The sequence below is a fragment of the Paracoccidioides brasiliensis genome (assembly GCF_000150735.1).
Source record: "Paracoccidioides brasiliensis Pb18 unplaced genomic scaffold supercont2.2, whole genome shotgun sequence".
NCBI lineage: Eukaryota > Fungi > Ascomycota > Eurotiomycetes > Onygenales > Ajellomycetaceae > Paracoccidioides > Paracoccidioides brasiliensis.
Window position 1 is genome coordinate 640,372 of NW_011371359.1, and position 21,041 is coordinate 661,412.

Here is a 21,041-nt window from a genome sequence, read left to right on the forward strand (position 1 = left end):
CCTCGTTTCGAGCTCTAGACAATGAAAGGGAGGAATATGGTTCACAAAAAGGTCCAGGGTTCCCACGTTGCCGTTGTTTTTCCCTGGGAATTAAGGGAGAGGGAGGGTAATTAAGGGAAGAGGAGGGGAGGGAGGCCGGGGGAGGCGGGAAGAGAATGAGAGGGCGGGGAGGAGATCCGTACGTGTATGTCCTTGTTCGGAAACTTGGGGTCTTTGCTCCCGTTTCACACCCGGTGTCTATTCATGCCCAACAAGTTGCCGCTGGCTCATCAAAAGCATTAATCTCATGAAGGATAACATTGTTGTTGTTGAACCATAAATCTAAACTATATAACTATAATGGAAGAGGCACTATTTAGGGTAGCCGCAGCAGTATCCACTGACTAACACATTCTGCCTTTAGTTACGACGAAAGCTGGGTCGTAATAAGAGCTACCAATCCACAGCGGGTCTGGAAGTTAAAAAGAGCCACATAATCCTTTCAAGTGAATTTAACTGACAAAACGCAGTGTTTCATGCAGAGAGTATGGAGGAATGTTCACCACATAGTACATAATAATACAAAACCCCATAGCTGCTCGACTTTTTCCAATCCAACGTTCATGGCTCAGAAAGTGGCAGAGTGAACAAGAACCGCACAACTGCAACATCTCTATCCACTTGCTCCGCAGCTCCGCCGCTATGCGGTGTTTTTGGGCCACTCGCTTCCCCTCTGTGGATCTCCTTGCCGTGACTCCATTTTTTTCCGCGACTGGGAGGCCGAGGCCACCGCGGCTGAAGAGTGGTATTTAATATAAAGGAAGACTTTCGTGAATTTTTGCTGCTGAAGATTTGCAGTTGTTTTGCCTCGTGCCTAGTTGCCAGGATCGAAACGAAGACCAATGCACGGTAATATACTGTATCGATAAAAGTACTTGTATTGTAAGATTACTTACATCTTATCAGATCGGATCGGATCTGATAATAACTATGGTCCATCATTCTGTTGACTCGCCAACCCACGGGAGACTTTCCCCCCCAACAAAGACCCTTGCTCCTAACATAACCTTCTGCATCGGCTGAACGGGTTGGCCACATTCCACACAGCCAGGGTCTGCAAAGGGATGACTCGGAACTATCCGTATCCGTATTTATCACTTTTGTTTCTGCGCACAAAGGTCATGCATGACAAGGGATCCCTTCCCCAAGGATAATTTTGCTGCCTGGTTGCATTTACGCAAATAATCAGGTGATCAGTTGAATCTTCCGGCTCGGGTGTCGGATAGTTCGTACCTCCGCGATTTGCAGAGTAGCTCGCTAAGATGTCAGCGGCTACGCACGGGGTTGACGTTGACAGCACAAGGAAAATCCATCACTGGCCCCTACGTTACATGTCTGATGTATGAAATTGTGCGGGTGCATGTACATGGATACTGATGTTGATAACCTCGGCTTGAGCCATGTTGATAATACTAATGAGTGAGAGTGAGATAGGGCCAACTTCTATCAGCTATTAACCAGTATCCGCGCCTGTCACAACTGGACAGGCTTCTTCCCAGCAATTGTTTTTTAAACTTATTATACCTGAATGCAAGAGACAACCTCCCTTCTGACCTGGTTTTCTTTATTTTTATTTTCTCATTTCGTCTTGGAGTTTGACTATCACAAAGTCTTTGACTCTGAGCATACCAAACCAATCATCCGTTAGAACTGTTATCAATCCCACAGAATAACAGTATAACTAATGTTACTTCCTCGCAGTTTGAACCCTATCATTTGCACTTCTGGTTCCTACAGATATTATACGCTCTTACATCAAGTTCCCCGGAGTAGACGGGTGTATCCTGCTCTTCTGTTTTTCTAGAGAAATGCAAAAAAAAAAAAAAAAAAAAAAAACCCAGAACATATGCTATCCCTGTTCAGATCTCCAGCATTAACACTTACCCCCAGAAAGAGTGGCGGCAGTGTAGCGGAACGGGGAGAAGAGCGAATGGATTCGAACTCCTATTTATTGAGCTTGTCCTGCTCCGTGAGTGGCAGGCTTCTTAGAGAAAAGGGAGCAATAGCCTCGCAGGAGGTAGGAGAAGAGAAGGTCTGGAGGTGTTCTTTGGGTTTTGTTTCACAGATGCGCGTCGGGATGGCGCTGGACCCTTTTCCAGTTTCTGATACTTGGATGCTGTAGAAATAACTGATATGGACAGAGAGACTTTGCGGGCAGATGACCTGACACTAATACTGGGGAACCTGCATTTCTTCCGAGACAGAAGTCATGAATGGATTGTGCTTTAGAATGACGGCCACTATGATCGAATTGGGGTTTTGTTCCCAAGTCCCTAGGACAATTAGTGGAACGTGCCCGTCAGGTCCGGAATATTAAATGCTACACACGGGGTGTCTTTACGCGGTCGAATGTAATCGGCACGTACAGAACACCGGTGTTTAAATACAATAATCCATTATACCCAACCCACGACACTAGCATTGGTAAAATTCGTATACAGAGACGGCTGGCGCGCGAAATTGATACAACCAGCTGCGTATAACTGTCTATACATATATGCAGTGTGCATGTACATGTTGCAATGCTATGCCTTACCCAGCGCCCTTTACTCCAGGCACAGAAGCACTCAACGAAAAGACTAGACCCTTCACCCCAACCGCAACGTAAACCCCGCCCCCGTCCCCGCCCCGGGCCCTGCCTCCCCTCCAGTCCCATCCCCATCCCACCCTCCAAAGACATTCGCAAAATCCAACCGCGGCGCCTCTTGCCCCCTCTTCGGTGCCTCAGGCGTCTCCCGCCTCCTCCTCTTCTCCATCCCGGCCCTAGAAGGGAATGTCGGGAACATCTCCTTTGCTTTAGGCTTGGGATCTTCGCGGAAATAAGGGTGTGATAGACATGTTGATGCGTCCGGGCGCGAGGTCGGGTTGAGGGCTAGCAGGTGGGAGAGGAGTGTTAGACCAGCTGTAGTGAGGTAAGGGAATTTCGAGCGGGTGAGAAGGGGGACGCACGCGTCTGTTGTGGCAGTGGAGGGAGGGGCGTTTACGGGGAGGCGGAGGGATTTGGCGTTGGGGAGGGAGCGGAAGGAGGGCCAGGTTTGGGTCGTCGGGGGGCCGGTGAGAGCAAAGATCTGTGTTTTGAATGTCAGTTTTTTTTTTTTTTTTTTTTTTTCTTCGAACGTTGTACAAATGAATGATGAATTTTGTGTTTGCAAGGGGTTATACCTTGGATAATTGGTCGACTTCATTTTTGCCTTGGAATAGCGGCTCTTTTGTTAGGAGCTCACCAAATATACACCCGATACTCCACATGTCAATCTCCGGTCCATACTTATCCGCCCCGAGTAATAGCTCTGGAGATCGATACCACAAGGTAACCACTAATTGTGTCAATTTTGGTGGCGGGTCGCCGTAATACCTCGCCATGCCAAAGTCTGCAAGTTTGATTTCGCCCCGGTTGTTCATCAGCAAGTTGGATGTTTTCAGATCCCGGTGCATAATCCAGTGTGAGTGTAAGAATTCCGTAGCGGACATGATCTGCAGAAGTAGCGTCTTCGTTTCTGAGGGTAGGAACGGTTCGCGCATGTCGTCGAGGAGCGTCTTGAGGTCATGTTCGAGGAAATCCATGACGAGGTACACGCTGCAGCGGACAAGGGAAGTACATGGGGAGAAGAGCTGGTTAATGATTTCCGGTATCCGGGCTTTTCAGGGGGTCGCAACGGGGATGGTTGCGGAGAGAAATCTTGCAGACTTACTCATCCATGGCGGCGCCCATTACGACTTCGCGTAGATGGACGATGTTTGTATGTCGTGACTCCAACAGGGTTTGTATCTCCCTGAGTCCGGTAATTGGGAAACCGTCCTTACAATATTCCATCTTTAATCGCTTGAGTGCCACGATCTCGCCCGTAGCAACCTCCTTGGCTCTCGATACTAGACCGTATGACCCTTCTTCGATATGGTTTAATCGTTCAAAATTATCGATATGTCTGCAGGGACTCCATTCCGGGGCGGGAAATCGTAGAAGAGAAAGGGGCTTGTTGTCACCAATGTCGGGTTGCGCTTCTGGCTTATTGGATAGTCTGCGACGTTTGGATGGCCTTCCTACGTCGCCATTCAAACTGTCCTCCTGAGTTTGCAAAGAGCCATTGGCCGCTTCATCGGTTCGTTGTTGCACAAGCAGTTTCTTCTGCGCCTCTTCTTGTTGACGCTGCTTCTCAGCTTTTGCGCGTTTCCGTTCCTCCTTTTCCCGTCTTTTCTGTTCGAGAAGCGCCTCCGTTTCAGCATCATCCTCCGCCCATCTTGATTTCGGAGCGCTAGACATTATTCATCTCAATGGCCAATGTGTCGGTGCCTGATGTCCAGACCTCTTACTATGATATTTGTGATCGGTTAATTATGGTTTAACCAGGCTGATATTGCTCGGAGCGGATCTATGTTTATGCGGAGCTGCGGGCAGAAAATCACGAACTTTTCTCCAATTTCTTAGCCAACCCCACTCTGCAACACCATATTTGTCCAGTGGATATACATTTACTGTTCCTGCCTGCGATGGAGTGCAACATGCATATCGAGATAGCAGGTACTCTTATCAATCATCTCATTAGCTTCCTCCCGCGCTACTGTGGTATATAACCGTTGCACGACTGCGTCGCTTCGATTTGATTAACCTCGGTAAACCACTCCAACAATGATCGAGCCATACCAGGTAACTAGGCCACTTCAACGCCGCGGACAAACAGCTCAATGCTAACAAAGAAGAATAGGCTATTTTTTCAGTGCCTCTATCTTGCGAAGCTTGTATTGAGGATGTATCGAAATCCCTCTATGCTCTTGATGGTAGGATATACATCCTTATATCGATTTGCGCTCTTACCACTGCAATTTAATCCAGAAGTCTAAGATTGGGCATTACTTAGGCATCAAGAGTGTCCAGGGCAATTTGAAGGACCAGATCTTGCTCGTCGAAGGAACCGCTGCACCGTCTGCTATAGTTTCTGCAATCCAAAACACCGGCAGAGATGCCATCCTCAGAGGATGTGGGGCTTCAAACAGTCAGTTCCTTCCCTTGCTTTTAATTTTACTTCATATTTGCATCATCCCCAATTTCGGAGAGATCACCGCTCACCACCTTTCATTGTATATTTTTTGTGGACAAGATGCCTCAGTATGTATTTTAGAAACACATGCGAGTACCGTAAAGACCTCAATCCGTGGACTCGCCCGCATGGTCCAGGTCGCCCCCAAACTGACGCTTGTTGACCTAACTATTAATGGGCTTGATCCGGGGAATTACTGGGCTACGGTTCGAGAGAAGGGAGATATTTCTCAAGGGGCAGCATCGACTGGGAACATTTGGGAATCTCTGAAACAAAACCTTGAAGGATCAGAATCGTCAAGGGGAGTATTTGGCCAGGTAGAAGTTGATAGCAATGGAAAAGGGAACGTTTTCCTCGACCGTCCTGTTGCGGTATGGGAGTTGATTGGGAGGAGCATGGTGGTGTCAGCGTCCAAAGAGGGGCCGTTCCGGAAGGAAGATCCGAACACGCTGGTGGGAGTTATTGCCCGCAGTGCTGGGATCTGGGACAACGATAAGATGGTATGTTCTTGTTCTGGAAAGAATGTTTGGGAAGAGCGAGCCGAGCAGGTTTCAAAGGGAATGATATGAAAAAGAAATTGAAGTAAATTTTTGCCGCAATTTCACAAAGTTTTGCTGCCGAATGTTTGAAGAACGTCTGGGTTTGGATTCTCGTTCTCAACGAATGGTGCCGTCGAAACCAAGCAGTTCCGCCAGTAAAAGGGCTGAAGGGGCTTCAGAGAGTTGGGAGAGATGATGATTCAGATGGTTGGATAGAGGCAAGTCAAGGCTAAACATGCGATTGTTAAGTGACGGATAACAATTTTCCAACATTGATACCATATTAATAGCCAACGATTGCAGTTTACAAGAGACATGAGAGTTGCAAAATGGAAGTCGTCAAGCCACACTCGGGTGGGTGGCCTTATTACAACCTCTGACCAGGAGTTGGATTTCATGCGACTCCGGCTGCAGTTGTTGAACCCTGGCACACGGGTCAAACCCGGACTGCCGGAAGTCCAGCCATCCATCATGAATCGGTGTCGACGGCTGTTACAGAGTCTCGTGTGGACGGCAACTCTTAAGATTAAAGTGTAGAAAAGTATTATCTAACTCTATCCTGATATTACTTGTGAGATATGAGCAAAAACATTTAATTGTGAATAGCTCTGTATTAATACTACCTGTCAATGTGATGATATTGTTGTTCGGTTTCGGTTTGAACCCAGCCAATCTGTCGAACATGCGTCCTCAAGCGCCCTTAAAAAGTAGCACCCCTGCAAAGTTGCTTCCAAAGGTCTGGGCACCAACGTCAACCAACCAACCACCAGCCAGCAATGCCATATCTTTCTTGCATTCATCTGTGAGTGTTCAAGTCGTAGCGAGAAGCTGGGAGCTACATTCTTGGACTGGCCAAATCATGTCATATTCTGCATCTCATTCCTGCAAAACGTGGGATGTTGTCTAGCCAAGGGTAGCGTTGACCAATTCCCGGCTCTGGCAAGTCGCATCTCACAAATCGTGTTTCGTCTCGTTAGCTGATGCCGGCATGCTGCACTGTCTGCGCAGTCTGATCCTTCTACAGGCTCCTGGAGTGATACTCTGGCTGCCCCACCGTGACAAAGATCAGGCTTAGACGTCTTTGACTCAACGCTGCCCCCTCTTGTCCACCCCTCTCTAACCAGGTCGAGACCACCAACATCTACCGGCCCGTTGCCTTTTTCCTGAGAGACTCACACTGTTATTCTTGCCATGTGAGGAGCATTGCCAGAGATTTTCTTTTGCTGTTGAACATCCTTGGTTCTTAGATGCATCTACTCCGCTTGGACGGCGGCAATTTTGATCTTTCAATCCCCCTTTAATGTCATTCATTCATTTGTAAATTTAATCCCGACAAATACGATTGCTGGCTGGGCCTGTCAAGCTTCGGCATTCGACCGGACAACTTTTTATTTACTGAACCAAAGTTGTTCCAGTCTATTGAGGCTCTCGGATGTCTCTTGACTTATCTTGGTATTGATTCAGACATTCTGAACTTGTCAATCTTTACTAAATTGTCGCTCATTATATCTTTTTTGTGGAGGCAAGCTATTATAATCATACGAAAAAGTGAGAATTATAGCTGTCTACGGCCTGCATGCGGTATCGCCCAGCCTTAAGAAACGCAGGCATCCCAGGTACCTTGTCTTACGTTAACCCGAATAGAACCTTCTGTTGATTGCTCGGCGGCTACGTGGTTAATTTGGCAGGCTGGTTTCCTCAAAGGAGGATCAACTGCACGACGTGCCGCCAAATCACAGCCATCACGCGCCCAGAAAACCCCCATCAGCGAATTGCAAGAAGAAATCAACCCGATTTAGTCACCTCGAGGTAGATAATACGGCCAACTTGCTCTCTCTTTCGTTTTTCCCTCTGCAAACAAACATCATAACACAGTATACAAACAAAAACTACTACTAACAGCGTGCGAGCTCGAAATTCGCTAGGGTTTACCTAAACCCATTGATCGTCAGTGGTTGGAACGTAAATTCCACATCCTGACCTTCCGTCCATGCTGTGGGGCATACGTTTGGAAGTCCCACAATGTCTTTGAAGCAGGTAAGGGAACATGGAGATGTTTGGGTCCTCGCCATAGCTTTGGGTGTATTTTTTGATCTGATAACTTCTTTTTGTATCGAAATAGGAGATCGAAACTTGGGTTCAAGCTCTTGCAAACTACGACAACAATGAATTTGAAGAGGCACTAAAGGTCTTTAACAATATCGCGGATACATCGAAGATCCTTTTCAACTGTGGTGTTATCTATGCAACTCTTGGAGAGCATTACAGAGCTGTACGTTGTGATGAAAAAAATAGAAACCCCCAATTATCTCAGAGAAAGTTTCGAACATGTATTAATTGGGCACATAGGTTGAATGCTACCAACGAGCCGTAGGTCTCGATCAGTACTTCGCCGTCGCGTACTTCCAACAGGGTGTCTCCAATTTCCTCGTGGGCGATTTCGAAGAAGCTCTCGCGAATTTCAACGACACCTTGCTCTACTTGAGAGGAAATACGTCAATTGATTATGAACAACTGGGGCTGAAATTCCAATTGTACTCTTGTGAGGTGCTCTTCAATCGGGGGTTATGTTACATCTATCTCCAGCAAGTGGAGGCTGGCATGAAGGATCTCGAATATGCTTCGAAAGAAAAAGCCAAACCAGATCACGATGTTATCGATGAGGCTATCAAGGAGAACGCTGAAGTAGGTCATCCCCAGCCTAAAGTCTGTATCCCGCATGTTTTGTCTAATATAATCTGCGCAGGGTTACACTGTCTTCTCCATCCCCGTAGGAATCGTTTACCGGCCAAGCGAAGCAAAAGTTAAGAATTTAAAAACCAAGGAATATCTTGGGAAGGCCCGGCTAGTGGCTGCTTCTGACCGTGCAAATGCCTTTACTGGCTTCCAAGGATCTGAAATCAAGAGAAATATAACAGAAACGGCACGAGACGACCGACCACCCGAATCAATATCGTTTGCTGCTTCAAATTTAGTCCAGAAGGGTCTGACCAGCCGTGGCGGGAGGCAACAGTCAGAACCGCCCATCAGCAGAAACATGTTTCCACCAACCCCACCGCCCGAATCGGAGAAGCCACCATCCGTTGGGGGTGGTGGCTCTCCGAGCAATTCTTCTGGTATGTCAGGGCGCGGACCCCGGCCTCCGATGTTGGACTTGGATCGATCGGCCATGCAATCCAATGATTCTGGAGTGATGGCGGCAAGGCAGACAGAGAGGATGCGAATTGGAACCGTTCGAACTGCTTCGGAACCTCGCGGACCACCTTCTAGACAGCCCTCGACCATGCGAAGCCGTGACCAAACTAGCCGTCCTCTGTACAGGGAAACGACCCGACGAATGCAACTGGACCCGACTTTTGCCGCTGTGGACGAAGACGGATATCCTGATGAAGTCTATAACATGTACGCCAATAATTCGCGATCGACTGGAGCTACACGGGACCCAAGTATGAGACGTGCCCGACAACAACCACGGTTAGTAGAGGATGCCGATTATGTTAGTGACGGGTACGACGAGGAGTCTCCTGACGATGCGGAGTTCGAGATGATGGGTGCCATGCCTCCACGCTCACAGCGGCGGCAGCTGTCACGGCGGGCAGATATTCGCAAAATCCGAGTCAAGGTGCATGCCAGCAGCGATGTGCGTTTTATCATGATTGGCGCGTCGGTTGGGTATAATGAGTTTGAGGCTAAGATTCGGGATAAGTTTGGATTTAAGCAGCGGGTGCGGCTGCAGATGCAGGATGATGGGGATATGGTTACAATGGGTGATCAGGATGATCTTGACATGCTGCTTACAACGGCAAAGCATGGGGCAAGGAAGGAGGGGCTTGATATGGGGAAGATTGAGGTATGTCTTCTGTTTTTCTGGCTTATTGGCTTTGTAAGCTTTTGTGTCCTGCAAATGCGTATGCTAACTTTCGTCGATTTTTCGCTGCAGATTTGGGCACAAGAAATGTAGTAGTTGCTCATATATAAGCTCTCATCTCCCAATTCCCCCTTTCCTTTCATTATCATAGACGCATATTTATGACATTTTGTTTTCTGATATTGGTTTTCATGAATCTACTCCGTCCATATTCCTCTCAACCATGACTATACCACCAATGTGCATCACATCTATATCTATCTTGTTTTCCTGTGACCTCACATAGTCACTCTCTTCTCCATTTTTCCGTTGGCTCTTTCTTCTTAATCCCGGTTTTGTTACTTCTGCGGAAGGAAAAAACTTAATTATTACAGCATCATCACAAAGATGTTATAAGGTGTGACCGAGGGAATTAATCTTTTGATTTACCTCCTTCAATCAGTTTTGTTACTTTTCACCTTTTACGGCTTAACTACCTAACTAGATTTTTTTTTCTTCTTTTGTTTTGGATGGTTATATGGTTGAGCAAGTTGATTGATGGTAAAGCAGAATCGTGTAGGACAACTCGCAGAGGAAGTGTTCAGTAACTATTATTTCTACACTATGATCATAACTATATATTAACATCAATGGTTTCTACTCAGTCAGCAATACGCAAATCCCTTTGATTGTTTAAAATCTACCTAAATAGCCACCTGTTATTCGAAAACTGCTTTGCTGTCTCTTCAATCTCAACCATCCCAAGTTGGTGGTGGTTAGTGTGTTATGACTAAGCCTCCTTCGCATGACAGTAACTTCGTACTTTGTAGTTACAAGGGCAACAAACAAGCTCCAGCTTCAACATCCATCACGGTTCCAAGGTTGCGGATAAGCGTGATATAACTATCCACATACACATTCACATCTATTTAGATAATATCTTAAAACAATCCAATGCTACGACGGCTGCAATAATGACCGACATTACACCTATCCTCAACGAATGCCTCAACTCCCATGGCGCTGTGGGCATTCAATCCAGATCCAAACCCGGAGAAGACGAACGACCGTCGACAGAGACGGTGGATGAGTTTTTGAAGGAGGCATATAGAATAGTAGGTTAACAGTAGCAATGGAAACATCGGAATATATTAAGTGTGCTTTTAGCCAGAACCCTTAAGCTAATAGCATAACAGAATGCCCACATCACTTCCCTGCTCACCTACCTCAAATTCATCCGACAATCATATCTCTCCACCACCACTCCCCGAGCCCCTTTCTCCCATAATAACATTTCCCCACCAGCTATCCAAGCGCATCACCCCCTCAAACATCAAAAGCACCAGCTAGAACAGCAGCACTTAACAGACGCAGACCGCGACACGATCGACTCCTCCACCGCACTCCTCCTCCGCGACCTCTCCAGCTCAATCAGCAACCTTGCTTCAGCCGAAACTCTCCGCCAAGAAACCCAATCAACACTCCTGCGCAAGAAATTCGGCCTCGATTTCAAGAATAGTGCGCTGTGGAAGTGGGCGGCGGGGGGGAATGAGCTTGAAAAAAAGGCGGGTTCGGTTGAGCAGGAACGGCTGGAGGAGACAGAGAGGACGCTGAAGACTATTAGGGAAAATGTGCTGTGGTGGCTGAGGAGGAGGTTGGAAGGGGTTGCGGAGGTTCAGAGGGGGATGGTCGAGAAGAGGATTGAGAGGGCTAGGGAGAAAGAGAAAAGTATTTTGTATAAGATGGGTGGCATGTCTGGTGTCGGTGTTGGTGTTGGTGTTTGTAGGGGAGATGAGAGTGGGTTGCCATTAAGGGATCGCGTTGCGCTTGGTGCCGGTGCTGGGGATATTGCGCCCGATATGATTGATGAGAAGGAAAAGGCGGAGATTGAATCCAAGCTGTCGCCGGAGCAGCTGCAGCTATTTGCGCAAGAGAATGATGGGCTGCTGAAGCGTTATGAGGATAATTTGGGAAAAGTACAGTATGTTCTTGTGCCTTCATTCTCTTATGGGAAATTCACTTGTCCCTATCACCATCATTTCAACAAATATTACTGGGCATCCAAATTTGAGCCATACTAACCCATTCCTAGGAACGCTGAGAAATCCCTCCTGGAGATATCCTCTCTACAGCAGACACTGGTTATGCACCTATCCACGCAAGAGGAGTTCATAAATCAGCTCGTTACGGATGCGGTTAATACGGAGACCAATGTAGGGCAAGGAAACAAGGACCTCAAGCGGGCGGCTGAGCGACGAAGTACGGCTCAAGCGGTGTTTTGGGGGACTGTTGGGCTGTGTACGTGGCTGGTTATCTGGGATGCGATTTTTTGATCGATATTTTGCACTGCCCCCCAACACTCGAAATCTCTTCTCCCTCCTCTCTCTATCTCTCTATCTCTCGCTCTCTTGTTTCTATCTCTCTTTCTTTCTCTCTTCTGCTCTCTATATAATTGAAAAACGATTCTGGGTGTCCGTTTTACACATCATGTGACACCCCAGCACAATTTTACCAGAGCATTCAAAACAGCTGTGATTGTCAAAATTGATTCTGCTATATTGCGGCATCTATGTGACATTCCGCAGCCAGTCTGTGTTTTCCCTCATCTTTTTTCTGTCAGCTGCCGACCTACTTTTCTTTCACAGATCAATCCTTATATCTCTATGTATTAGGCTGCGTTTGAAATGTTCAAGTTAAGTGAAAATCCAGACACTCCCATTCAAATGAATGCCAATTTACATTACAGCTGGAGGCGGGTTGGGGATTGAAGATAAACCTGCCAACATCCTCTGAGGTAGCCGTTACAATCCAGGATCCCCCCAGAGGCAAGCATGTACAACTCTGTTCAATCACCTTGATTCTGTGACAGACAGTATGGGCGGGCATTGTCCTCTCACATCTCAAGAGTAGAGGTGTTTGTTTAGTTCATTTTCTGTAAAATATCTCCATATCAGACTGTTGTTCTTTGTTTTGCTTTTGCAGTCGGCTAATGAACTGTGAGCCACGGCTTCTCCGATGATATTTTAGCACTTCTGACGGGTTTATGGGGGTAAACATTTCTATCCTGCTATTTTATCACCACACTGCAGAGGGATGGATAATCTAACCGCTACTCGTCTACACCTAAATGTATAAAACAGCTGACTGGCAGCTGCAACATTTCATTTCCCCTTGGACTACAGAGTAATAACTGTATATTCAATATCCAGGTGTTGTTCTATTTGAAATTGTTGCAGTTGCCAGCCGGGCCGATATTCACCTTGTTAGCTTGTCATGTGATCGGGGATAGATAACTACAATTATCGGGCCGTAGCGAGCGATGCATCGCTTGACAGACATGGACAATGTAATAATCAATTCGCTCTTACACTCTCACACAACCAACTCTGTCCAACCGTGTACGTCATGCTCCACCTCCGACTGCGACACCGGATGTGCTTTCGTTGATTGAAGTAATTATCCAACTCCCTTTCTGCTAATACGCAGTCACCCTATTTCTATCTGACTCCGAGACAGGTACCCTTTTCCTTCTCCACGACCAGCCTTGTCGTCGTCGGCGCAACTGGCTGCCTTTTCTTTGGGGCATGTCCTATCATCCGTCATGCCGCAACGCGGGCTACTAGCACTGGCCCCTGGTCAATCTCTGCGCCTTCGGCTCCGGTGTATTAAAACTGACGCTTATCGAGGACGTCTTGGCAGGCAAAAATGGCACAAAGCCTTGATCCCTGACTGGCTAGACTTGCCTTGACCAAGAAAAAACTACTCCATCTTTTCTCCCCTTGCCTTGATTCTGAGAGAGGCTAAACGGTTCAGGTAAAAATTTTGCCATGGTGGCTCTATTGGTTGTCTTTCGTGCTTTTCTTCCCCCGTTTCCTCTTCTCTTGCGGGAGCATACAGTTAATTTTCCGACACTCAGCAATTCTCGCTGTGAGATAATATCTTCAGAAGCAACGGCAATTTTCTCTCATTTTTCCACACGGCCCTGTCTACAATACTACTTTGCACTCCCTTTTCTTGCATCCCCATTTTTAAGACTGCGGGCCTCGGTTTTTTAAGGGTTGTTCTTCGTTTTTGAGAATCTCCTCCATTCACTGGGAATGTCCTGAAGCTACTCCCTTCTCCCTGCCATTCATTTATACCCCCCTACTTATACATATTGTCATCTGGACGTACATTTCCGAATAATGTAATAGGGCCCCGTACCACTTACGTATTTCTTTTCATACCCATATTTATAATTTTTATTTGCCTTGTCTAGTTATATCTTTTATCCCCCTGAGTTTATTAAAAAAATCCCATCCTGTCAGGCTAAAAAGCATCAGGCATGGCCCCTCCCAAACGGCGTGACGATAACTGGATCGATGTAAGATTTAATTTTCCCCCGGACCTGTTTCTAAAATAAAAAATGATAATAATATATATATATATATATATATATAAAGACAGACGACTTCCGCACTTAATTAACTCGATTGCTGACAACTCAAACCCCCTCAGGGCCTCCGTGGAATTGCCTCGTTTATCGTGGTAACAGGTCACATCTGTACGGCCTTCGCCACCTATCTACATTCTCCTTCATCCTCAAAAGATGGCTGGCCCCTGTTCTTTCAACTGCCCATTCTCCGCCTGTGCGTCGGGGGTCGTGCAGCTGTCTGCATATTTTTCCTCGTCACCGGCTTCGTCAACTCTATTAACCCGATAACAAACGCACAGTCTGGCAACACGGAAGTTGCCCTGACCAACCTTGCCAAAGCTACCTTCACCCGTTCCGGGAGACTTTTCTTCCCGACAAACATCGCCGCCACGGTAGCATGGACGGTTTGTCAGCTGGGTGGATTCAATATGGCCACCAGGGCCGATTCACCCTGGATACGTATGGTGTCCAAGACGCCTGGTCCAACCTTTTGGGAAGCCATTAAGAATCTGGTGCAGAATTTGACACTTTTTTGGAGTAATGGCTCGGGCACATATGACCCTGTCCATTGGACTATTGTGTTTTTCCTAACTGGGTCGTTCCGAATTTATCTAACTTTGCTGGCGACGACGTTGGTCAAGACAAAGTGGAGGGTGGCTATTGTTATTGCTTTGTATATTTTTTCCTGGTGTTCGGGCGATTGTAAGTTCTCCGCTCTGCATGAGAAGAAAATGTTCCCAGCCCAACCCGCCGTTCCGTCTTTCCCCTTCCAATGAAATGAAAAGAAGAGATGAAAACATGACTACTAATAAATCATCAGATATCGTTGGTATAAACATTTATTCCGGCATGCTCATCGCCCAACTACAAGTCTACTATGGCTCGCGCGCAAACAGCATGCTCCCCAAGGCCGTTCCCGCCATCATGATTCTCATAGGCCTCTTAATCAGCTCATACCCCCAGGACAACCATGACTGGATGGCCTGGTCCGATTCCATGCGGCGCATCATGCTCCATTTGACCCCAGGGAACACCACAAACTTTTTAGGCCGGTACTGGGTAAACCTGGGCTGCACGACGCTCATGGCTGGCATCTTCTTCTCTCGCAACGCGCGGCGGGTCCTCACGCACCCGGTCTTCAATTTCTTTGGACGATGTTCGTTCCCCGTCTACTTGTTGCACAACACACTCATCAGGACATTGCTGTGCTGGATGGTATATGGTGCGTCGGCGTGGTCGGAAGATTGGAGTAAGGTTAAAAAGGATGATGGGAACCCTATCGAGCTACTTAGGGCTGGAACGGGGACCTTCGTTATCGCGATTCCGTTGTTTTATGTTACGTTGTATGCCGTGGCGCATTTCTGGATGGGGTGGGTTGATCCTCTGTGCGCGAGGATTGTAAATTGGATGCGAGAGAAGATGTTTAGGGAGGAGGTGGAGTTGGGGAGGGGTACGAGGGGTGCCGTTGTGAATACGATTGGGTCCAAGGAGAGGGAGAAGGGAATAGAAATGAGCATTTCGTTGCTTTCTAAAGGAAATGACAATGGGGGTGAGGGTTCGAAGAATAGTAGACCAGCATAACCTCTTGAGGCGGTGGACAGCATTTTTCATATCTCCATTCCGTATGTTGATGTATATACTCGGTGTTATGCGCATAATTTTTGGTTGTTTGGTTGAATGTCATGATTTCCTAATTTTGTCCAGGTCAACATATCGCCGTTTGGAGCTTTAGGGAAATTCTCCATGGAGTGATCCCTACATGTTTTTTATCCGTTTCAAATTGATGCTGCTTTTGGGAAATATGTATTGTTTGTTTGTTTGTGTCATGCATTCTTTTACTCCCTTGTCTTGAAATTTTTGGCACCCCGGCTCAATTTTCGCACAGACACTGCGCCGATCTTCCAAAAAAGCAATTAATCACAATTGGCGTGGAATTCAGCTGCATGAACCAGGGCATTCTTCTGCAAGCTCATGCATAAATGCAACCCCCTGTACTGGCTTGCCGTTTCAGGGCCAAAAGCAAGCCCTGTACTCCGTACATCCATTCGCATCGCTAGACACTCTTCTCTCATCTCCAGCAGATAATCTACGTTTTATTTGCACCATTCTTCGATTGTTGATGTCTCATCCGATCCACCACTTTCCCCTTCGAAGAGATAGAATGTACTCACAGAAGTCCGTCAGGGAGGGCCTCCACTGAGATAGGCAACCCGTTGGTGTTACTGTGAGTCCAATAATTTTAAGTCGGTATTTCAAATTGACATACGCTAATGTCCAATAGCTAACACATTTCTTTGGGTCTCGATCGCTGTCTAAAAAAATGGACTATAATTCCCAGACCAAGTCAGCATCTTCCGAGGCAACTGAAACTGCGTCAACTATTTGGGAAAGCCATCCGATTATGGAGTAGTTGGTCTCATGAAACCAAACTCGGAACCAAAAATCGAAAGCCTGTGGATTGTCTCGAGTTTCATTCATCATCTTTTGACACAGAATTCTGAAAAAGGACCTTGCGCTAACACAAGGGCTATCACAAGGACTATGAACACCAATCCCTGGATGGTTCCAGACTCCAGGTTGAAGAAGTTCAGTGTATATATGGAGTGAGAGATTGACAATTCAAAGAGTTTGCGAGCTGGGTGCAGATTCAACTTTTTAAGGGGGAAGTTTCTGCCACTCATGCCTCTCTGTCATCGCCATTCAAAGGACCTGCTCTGCAATCCATCCGCACGAGCCAGAGCGACATCTGTTTTACAAGGGATGGTCATTAGGGTGCCACAGATGGATATCCCGACAAACCTGTCTCCGACGTTTGAACGGCTAGCATTTATGATCACACTGCAATCCCGGTATTGAGAAGGATGGCACTGCGTTGTCCGGGCACAATGACAATTGAAGTAGAGGAGGAGGAGGAGGAGGAGAGAAAAGGAATAACTCTTCAGCTGCGTGCAGCTGTAGTTATTGCGTTTCGGACTAATCTTACATGCGCAAGAATTTAAATCTTAAGCACACGATCCATTGAGCTTTTATACGGGCTCTTCCTACTGGCCTGGCTCTCCCTGTTAAGAGTGTGAGACATGTCAAAATTGACAGTGGAATGTATGTATGTACGGTACAATTGTTCAAGCCTCCAATTTGGCAGTGAAACGCTGCAGCAAAAGCCCTAAGATTAATCTTACTGTCAATGGATCTGTTCTTTCCAGCACTGCAAAATGGGTTTCTGTGCAAAATCCCAAACACCCATTTTTATCTTGAGAGCTGCCCTGTAATGGGGGGGGGGGGGGGGGGGGGCGGTGTGATAGGCACCCATATGACAACTCCCCAAGTTTTCCCTACGCATGGTGCATTAATTAAGAACTCTGCTAGTGGAGATTTTCGTTATTACTAGAACCAACTGATACATAATTGAATATAAAACCTTTTTGTTAAAATCCTTCCAAGGTTCCTTTCCCTTTTTCCCCTTGGTCTATTTCAAACCCGGATTATAACCATCAGAGGCATCACGAATACTTAAAGACATGAACAAGGTTCATCCTAGCCCCAGTTTAAAAGCAAAGACCCGAATTTCAACACGCAGTCTACGCAATCTCCCGCACAACGCTATCCACTGCCTCTGCGAAGTAGTCGATGTTATGGGTATTCAGGCCAGCCATGGAAATACGGCCGTTCTTGGTCTGCAGGTTTAAACCTCAGTTAGCAAGTGAAGAATCAGAAAATAGAGGAACTACCAAACGGTCATTGAAGGAAAAAAGGGAGCCAAAGAGGAAAAAACTCACCATATAAACATGCCACTTCTCTCTCAGCCTCGCAACCTGCGCCTCACTCAGCCCCGTAAAGCTAAACATGCCAATTTGAGCGGTAATATGATCCCAACTCCCCGGCGTCCCCTTCTTCTCCAACCGCTCTCTCAAACCTTTCCTCATCTCAACAATCCGCCCGCTCATCTCCCGCAAATTTTCCTCCCACTCCTTATACAACACAGGGTCATTAAGAACCAAAGACGCAATCCGTGCCCCGTACGCGGGTGGGTTCGAAATCTCGGACCGCTGTAATATAGCCAGCTGCGATGCGATGTGGGCAGCGCTCTCGACAGCCTGCGGGCCGGGCGCGGTGACGAAATGGAACGCCCCCGCACGCTCACCGTAGAGTCCGAAGTTCTTTGCGAAGGATTGCGCAATGCACAGCTCGAACCCTTGCTCGACGAAGTAGCGGATGGCCCAGGAGTCATGCTTTGGGTCGCCGGACGCGAAGCCCTGGTACGCAGTGTCAAAGAAGGGGAAGTGGTTTGCCTCGCGCATGACGGCGGCGATTTGTTTCCATTGTGCTCTTGTTGGATCGACGCCGGTGGGATTGTGGGCGCAGGCGTGCAGGAGGACTATGGAGCCATGGGGAGCGGAACGGAGGCCGTTGAGCATGCCATCTATATCTAGGCCTTTGGTTGCGGGGGAGTAGTAGGGGTAGGATGCTGTGCGGAGGTGGACGTTTGAGAAGATTTGCTGGTGGTTGGCCCAGGATGGGGAGGAGAAGTAGATTGTTGGTGGGGGTTGGGAAGGGTGGAATTTGGACAGGAAAAGACCGCCTAGATGGACGGCACCGGTGCCAGAGATAGTTTGGAAGGTTACGGCCTGGGATTCATTTGTTAGACGGTTATAACAGGATCACTATTTTCGTGTCGGGAGTCGGGAAAAGCAAAAGTACCCTCTTCTCCCGAATGGCGGGGGAATCCGCGCCCAGGACGAGTTTCTGGGCAGCACTGGTGAATTCAGCCAGACCGGCAATGGGGAGGTATTCGTGATTGAGATCTGGGTCTTTGCGGAGGATCTCATCGGCCTATTTCGTATGTTTAGTATTTTGAAAATGATTGAAATTGGTGAACATGAATTGTGTCTGGAGAGTCTGATAGCAATATACAAAGGGTCACAGTCTACAGCAACCCCGTTTCGACAACCCCCAAACCGCTCCAACCGCCCAACAGCTTCCCAATCTCTCAATCATCAAAGAATTCAAAGGAAAGCTACTGACCTTCTTCACGACAGGTAAAACCCATGGTTTCGCATTGTTATCTCTGTAAGCGCCAATGCCCAGGTCAAGTTTTGTATCGGCGCTGTCCTGTTGGTAGGCGCGCTTCAAGCCAAAAAGGGGGTCCTCTGGGGCCTTTGGCACGGACGAAGCCGTGAATATCGACGAGGAGGATGTCATGATGTGCTGCGATATGTTGGAGAGGCGCGATCGAGCTGTTGACAGCGAGGATGAGGGCGAATTTGACGAGAGTTGAAGTTGCAAGGGTGATAAGGAGGAAGAAGAAAAGCGCGGGGAATCAAGTGGGTGAGCCATGGTTCAGGTGGTTAAAAGTAGAAGGGGGAACAAAAGCTAGCTTTGGGATTATTTAGTTATACGGGGGTAATTAATCAAACTTGAGTTTTCCAGATACCACCAGTTGAAGTAGAGTTGAAGAGTTTTATTTTGTGAATTTATTTATTTATTGATAAATTTTCTTTTGTAAAAAAAAAAAAAAAAAAAAAAAAAAAAGACGAATAAATGGAAACTAAGAAATGAATGAATGAAGGAAGAATTTATCTCCAGCTGTTGCTTTCCCCGGGATATCAGTAAATTGGTTTGTTTGATGGAGAGGGGAACCAAGCCCGAGGTATCTCTGCCACTAATTCTGTATGGGTGTGTACTTGTCTGTTGGTAGTTGTCGTCACTCTACAATCTATAATAGGGGATGAGATGGGAACATTTGTCTTCTCTGCATGTGCTTGTACTCCAAGTGCTGGGGCACAAGAAGTGAAAGGGAGATACGAGAATATTTGAACTTCTTTGTTGTATCTTTTCCTTCTTGTTAGTTAACTCCGTCGTTTGCTCAGGGAATTCTGGTCCTATTTTTATCCGAGAGAGATGACAGACTCATACCGTCACATGCCACACATCGTTTGGAGTGTGGGTCTTGAGTAGACGTCATTAAACAATGCGGATGGGTTATCTCAATTTGATCGCAGAGAGAAATTCTCTCAGGGACCAAACCGATTACCTGTGTTCAGTACAGAGAGTAGTTAACGTAGTCCTCTCGTGTTTGTCGGCTCTGTCCTCCGTGCCACACTTCTTTCTGTTAGGGATCAGGGGACCCAATGGGATTGAACTCGTCCTTAGTTAGTCCCAGTATAAAACTACTGGCGATTGGGCATTTTATCCGGGCGGTTTAAAACACTTTTCCAACACAGAGGGGCTGTTGAACCTACCGTCCCAAGATAGTTCAACGAGTCTGCTCTTGTGTTACGAAAAGCACCAAGGGGTTGCAACGTGTGATCCCTCGCAAAAGCCGTTGACTGGTTAAACTAGCTTCAATTGGGCTCTCGTCCTGTTCTTTATACGACGACGTGAATGAAAATGGATCTTTCGATCCACACGCACGAGTTTGGCCTAGAACGAGATGACGGCAAATTGCCAATTCTTGCCAGTTGAGCCAGCTTCGCCAAGGACACATCAAGCAAGAACAACAACAGCTCCAATTCCGAGTGTTAATTTATAAAGATTTATCTTTTCCTAATATTATTTTATTACATTTATCTTGATAACTTCATTATATATTTATTACAAATTATATATATAATTGATTTTATATTTATTTTTTATTATATGTTTATTTTATTTTAATATATATTATATAATTAATTTATTAACTGAAGTTTTATTTTCTGAATTATTTTTAAATATTAATACTTTTTAAAGATTTTTTTGCATTTTAAATTACTATGTCGCTTTATACTCCGTACGTTTATTTTTTTTTTTTTTTTTATTATTAACTATTAGTTAATAGGTTTTAGCAACTTATAGTTAAATCATTTCTCAGTTCTGTAAACATTTAACTAACTAATGTCAGTTACATCAGCATAAAAAATGTAGGAAACAGAGACTTGAGAACTCATCTTAGAGCCTAATGAAGGATTTTAAATTTTATTCAAATTATCAAAGTCTGTGAGTACAGAATGATTAATGCCACAATTATGAAAAGTTGAATCAGGATGATATTTGCTGCAAGTGAGAAAGAGAAGCGAAAGTGTACGAGATCTAGCCGCGGAATTCAACGCGAGGGAGACCTAACTCTGCTAATTCCACCTTGCTCAGCCTGTTTGAACAGGTATTCAACATGTCGGCCAGCAGAGCCT

The 21,041-nt window shown here is 46.4% G+C and overlaps 7 protein-coding genes across 7 annotated transcripts; 4 read left to right on the forward strand and 3 right to left on the reverse strand.

The window, feature by feature from the left end:
- Positions 1 to 600: 600 nt before the first annotated feature.
- PADG_11256 (uncharacterized protein) lies at positions 601 to 978 on the reverse strand (the record flags this gene model as incomplete). Its single annotated transcript, XM_010759518.1, has 2 exons — positions 601 to 896; positions 936 to 978. 2 exons carry the CDS (start codon positions 976 to 978, stop codon positions 601 to 603), a joined length of 339 nt encoding a protein of 112 aa, XP_010757820.1.
- A 1,649-nt stretch (positions 979 to 2,627) lies between these two features.
- On the reverse strand, positions 2,628 to 4,300 carry PADG_01399 (CMGC/CDK protein kinase; the record flags this gene model as incomplete). Its single annotated transcript, XM_010759136.1, has 3 exons — positions 2,628 to 3,107; positions 3,202 to 3,616; positions 3,732 to 4,300. 3 exons carry the CDS (start codon positions 4,298 to 4,300, stop codon positions 2,628 to 2,630), a joined length of 1,464 nt encoding a protein of 487 aa, XP_010757438.1.
- Positions 4,301 to 4,666: 366 nt separating this feature from the next.
- PADG_01400 (copper chaperone CCS1) lies at positions 4,667 to 6,151 on the forward strand (the record flags this gene model as incomplete). The annotated part of the gene is made up of 5 exons (XM_010758591.1): positions 4,667 to 4,684; positions 4,743 to 4,815; positions 4,896 to 5,030; positions 5,136 to 5,575; positions 5,918 to 6,151. 5 exons carry the CDS (start codon positions 4,667 to 4,669, stop codon positions 6,149 to 6,151), a joined length of 900 nt encoding a protein of 299 aa, XP_010756893.1.
- A 1,485-nt stretch (positions 6,152 to 7,636) lies between these two features.
- On the forward strand, positions 7,637 to 9,575 carry PADG_01401 (uncharacterized protein; the record flags this gene model as incomplete). Its single annotated transcript, XM_010759137.1, has 5 exons — positions 7,637 to 7,651; positions 7,737 to 7,886; positions 7,964 to 8,299; positions 8,361 to 9,464; positions 9,555 to 9,575. 5 exons carry the CDS (start codon positions 7,637 to 7,639, stop codon positions 9,573 to 9,575), a joined length of 1,626 nt encoding a protein of 541 aa, XP_010757439.1.
- Positions 9,576 to 10,435: 860 nt separating this feature from the next.
- On the forward strand, positions 10,436 to 11,794 carry PADG_01402 (uncharacterized protein; the record flags this gene model as incomplete). Its single annotated transcript, XM_010758592.1, has 3 exons — positions 10,436 to 10,576; positions 10,658 to 11,442; positions 11,554 to 11,794. The coding sequence occupies 3 exons, from the start codon at positions 10,436 to 10,438 to the stop codon at positions 11,792 to 11,794; spliced, it is 1,167 nt and encodes a 388-aa protein (XP_010756894.1).
- Positions 11,795 to 13,785: 1,991 nt separating this feature from the next.
- PADG_01403 (uncharacterized protein) lies at positions 13,786 to 15,456 on the forward strand (the record flags this gene model as incomplete). The annotated part of the gene is made up of 3 exons (XM_010759138.1): positions 13,786 to 13,824; positions 13,959 to 14,577; positions 14,696 to 15,456. The coding sequence occupies 3 exons, from the start codon at positions 13,786 to 13,788 to the stop codon at positions 15,454 to 15,456; spliced, it is 1,419 nt and encodes a 472-aa protein (XP_010757440.1).
- Positions 15,457 to 17,453: 1,997 nt separating this feature from the next.
- Positions 17,454 to 19,209, reverse strand: PADG_01404 (uncharacterized protein; the record flags this gene model as incomplete). The annotated part of the gene is made up of 4 exons (XM_010759139.1): positions 17,454 to 17,549; positions 17,652 to 18,500; positions 18,574 to 18,705; positions 18,898 to 19,209. The coding sequence occupies 4 exons, from the start codon at positions 19,207 to 19,209 to the stop codon at positions 17,454 to 17,456; spliced, it is 1,389 nt and encodes a 462-aa protein (XP_010757441.1).
- Between the last annotated feature and the right edge of the window lie 1,832 nt (positions 19,210 to 21,041).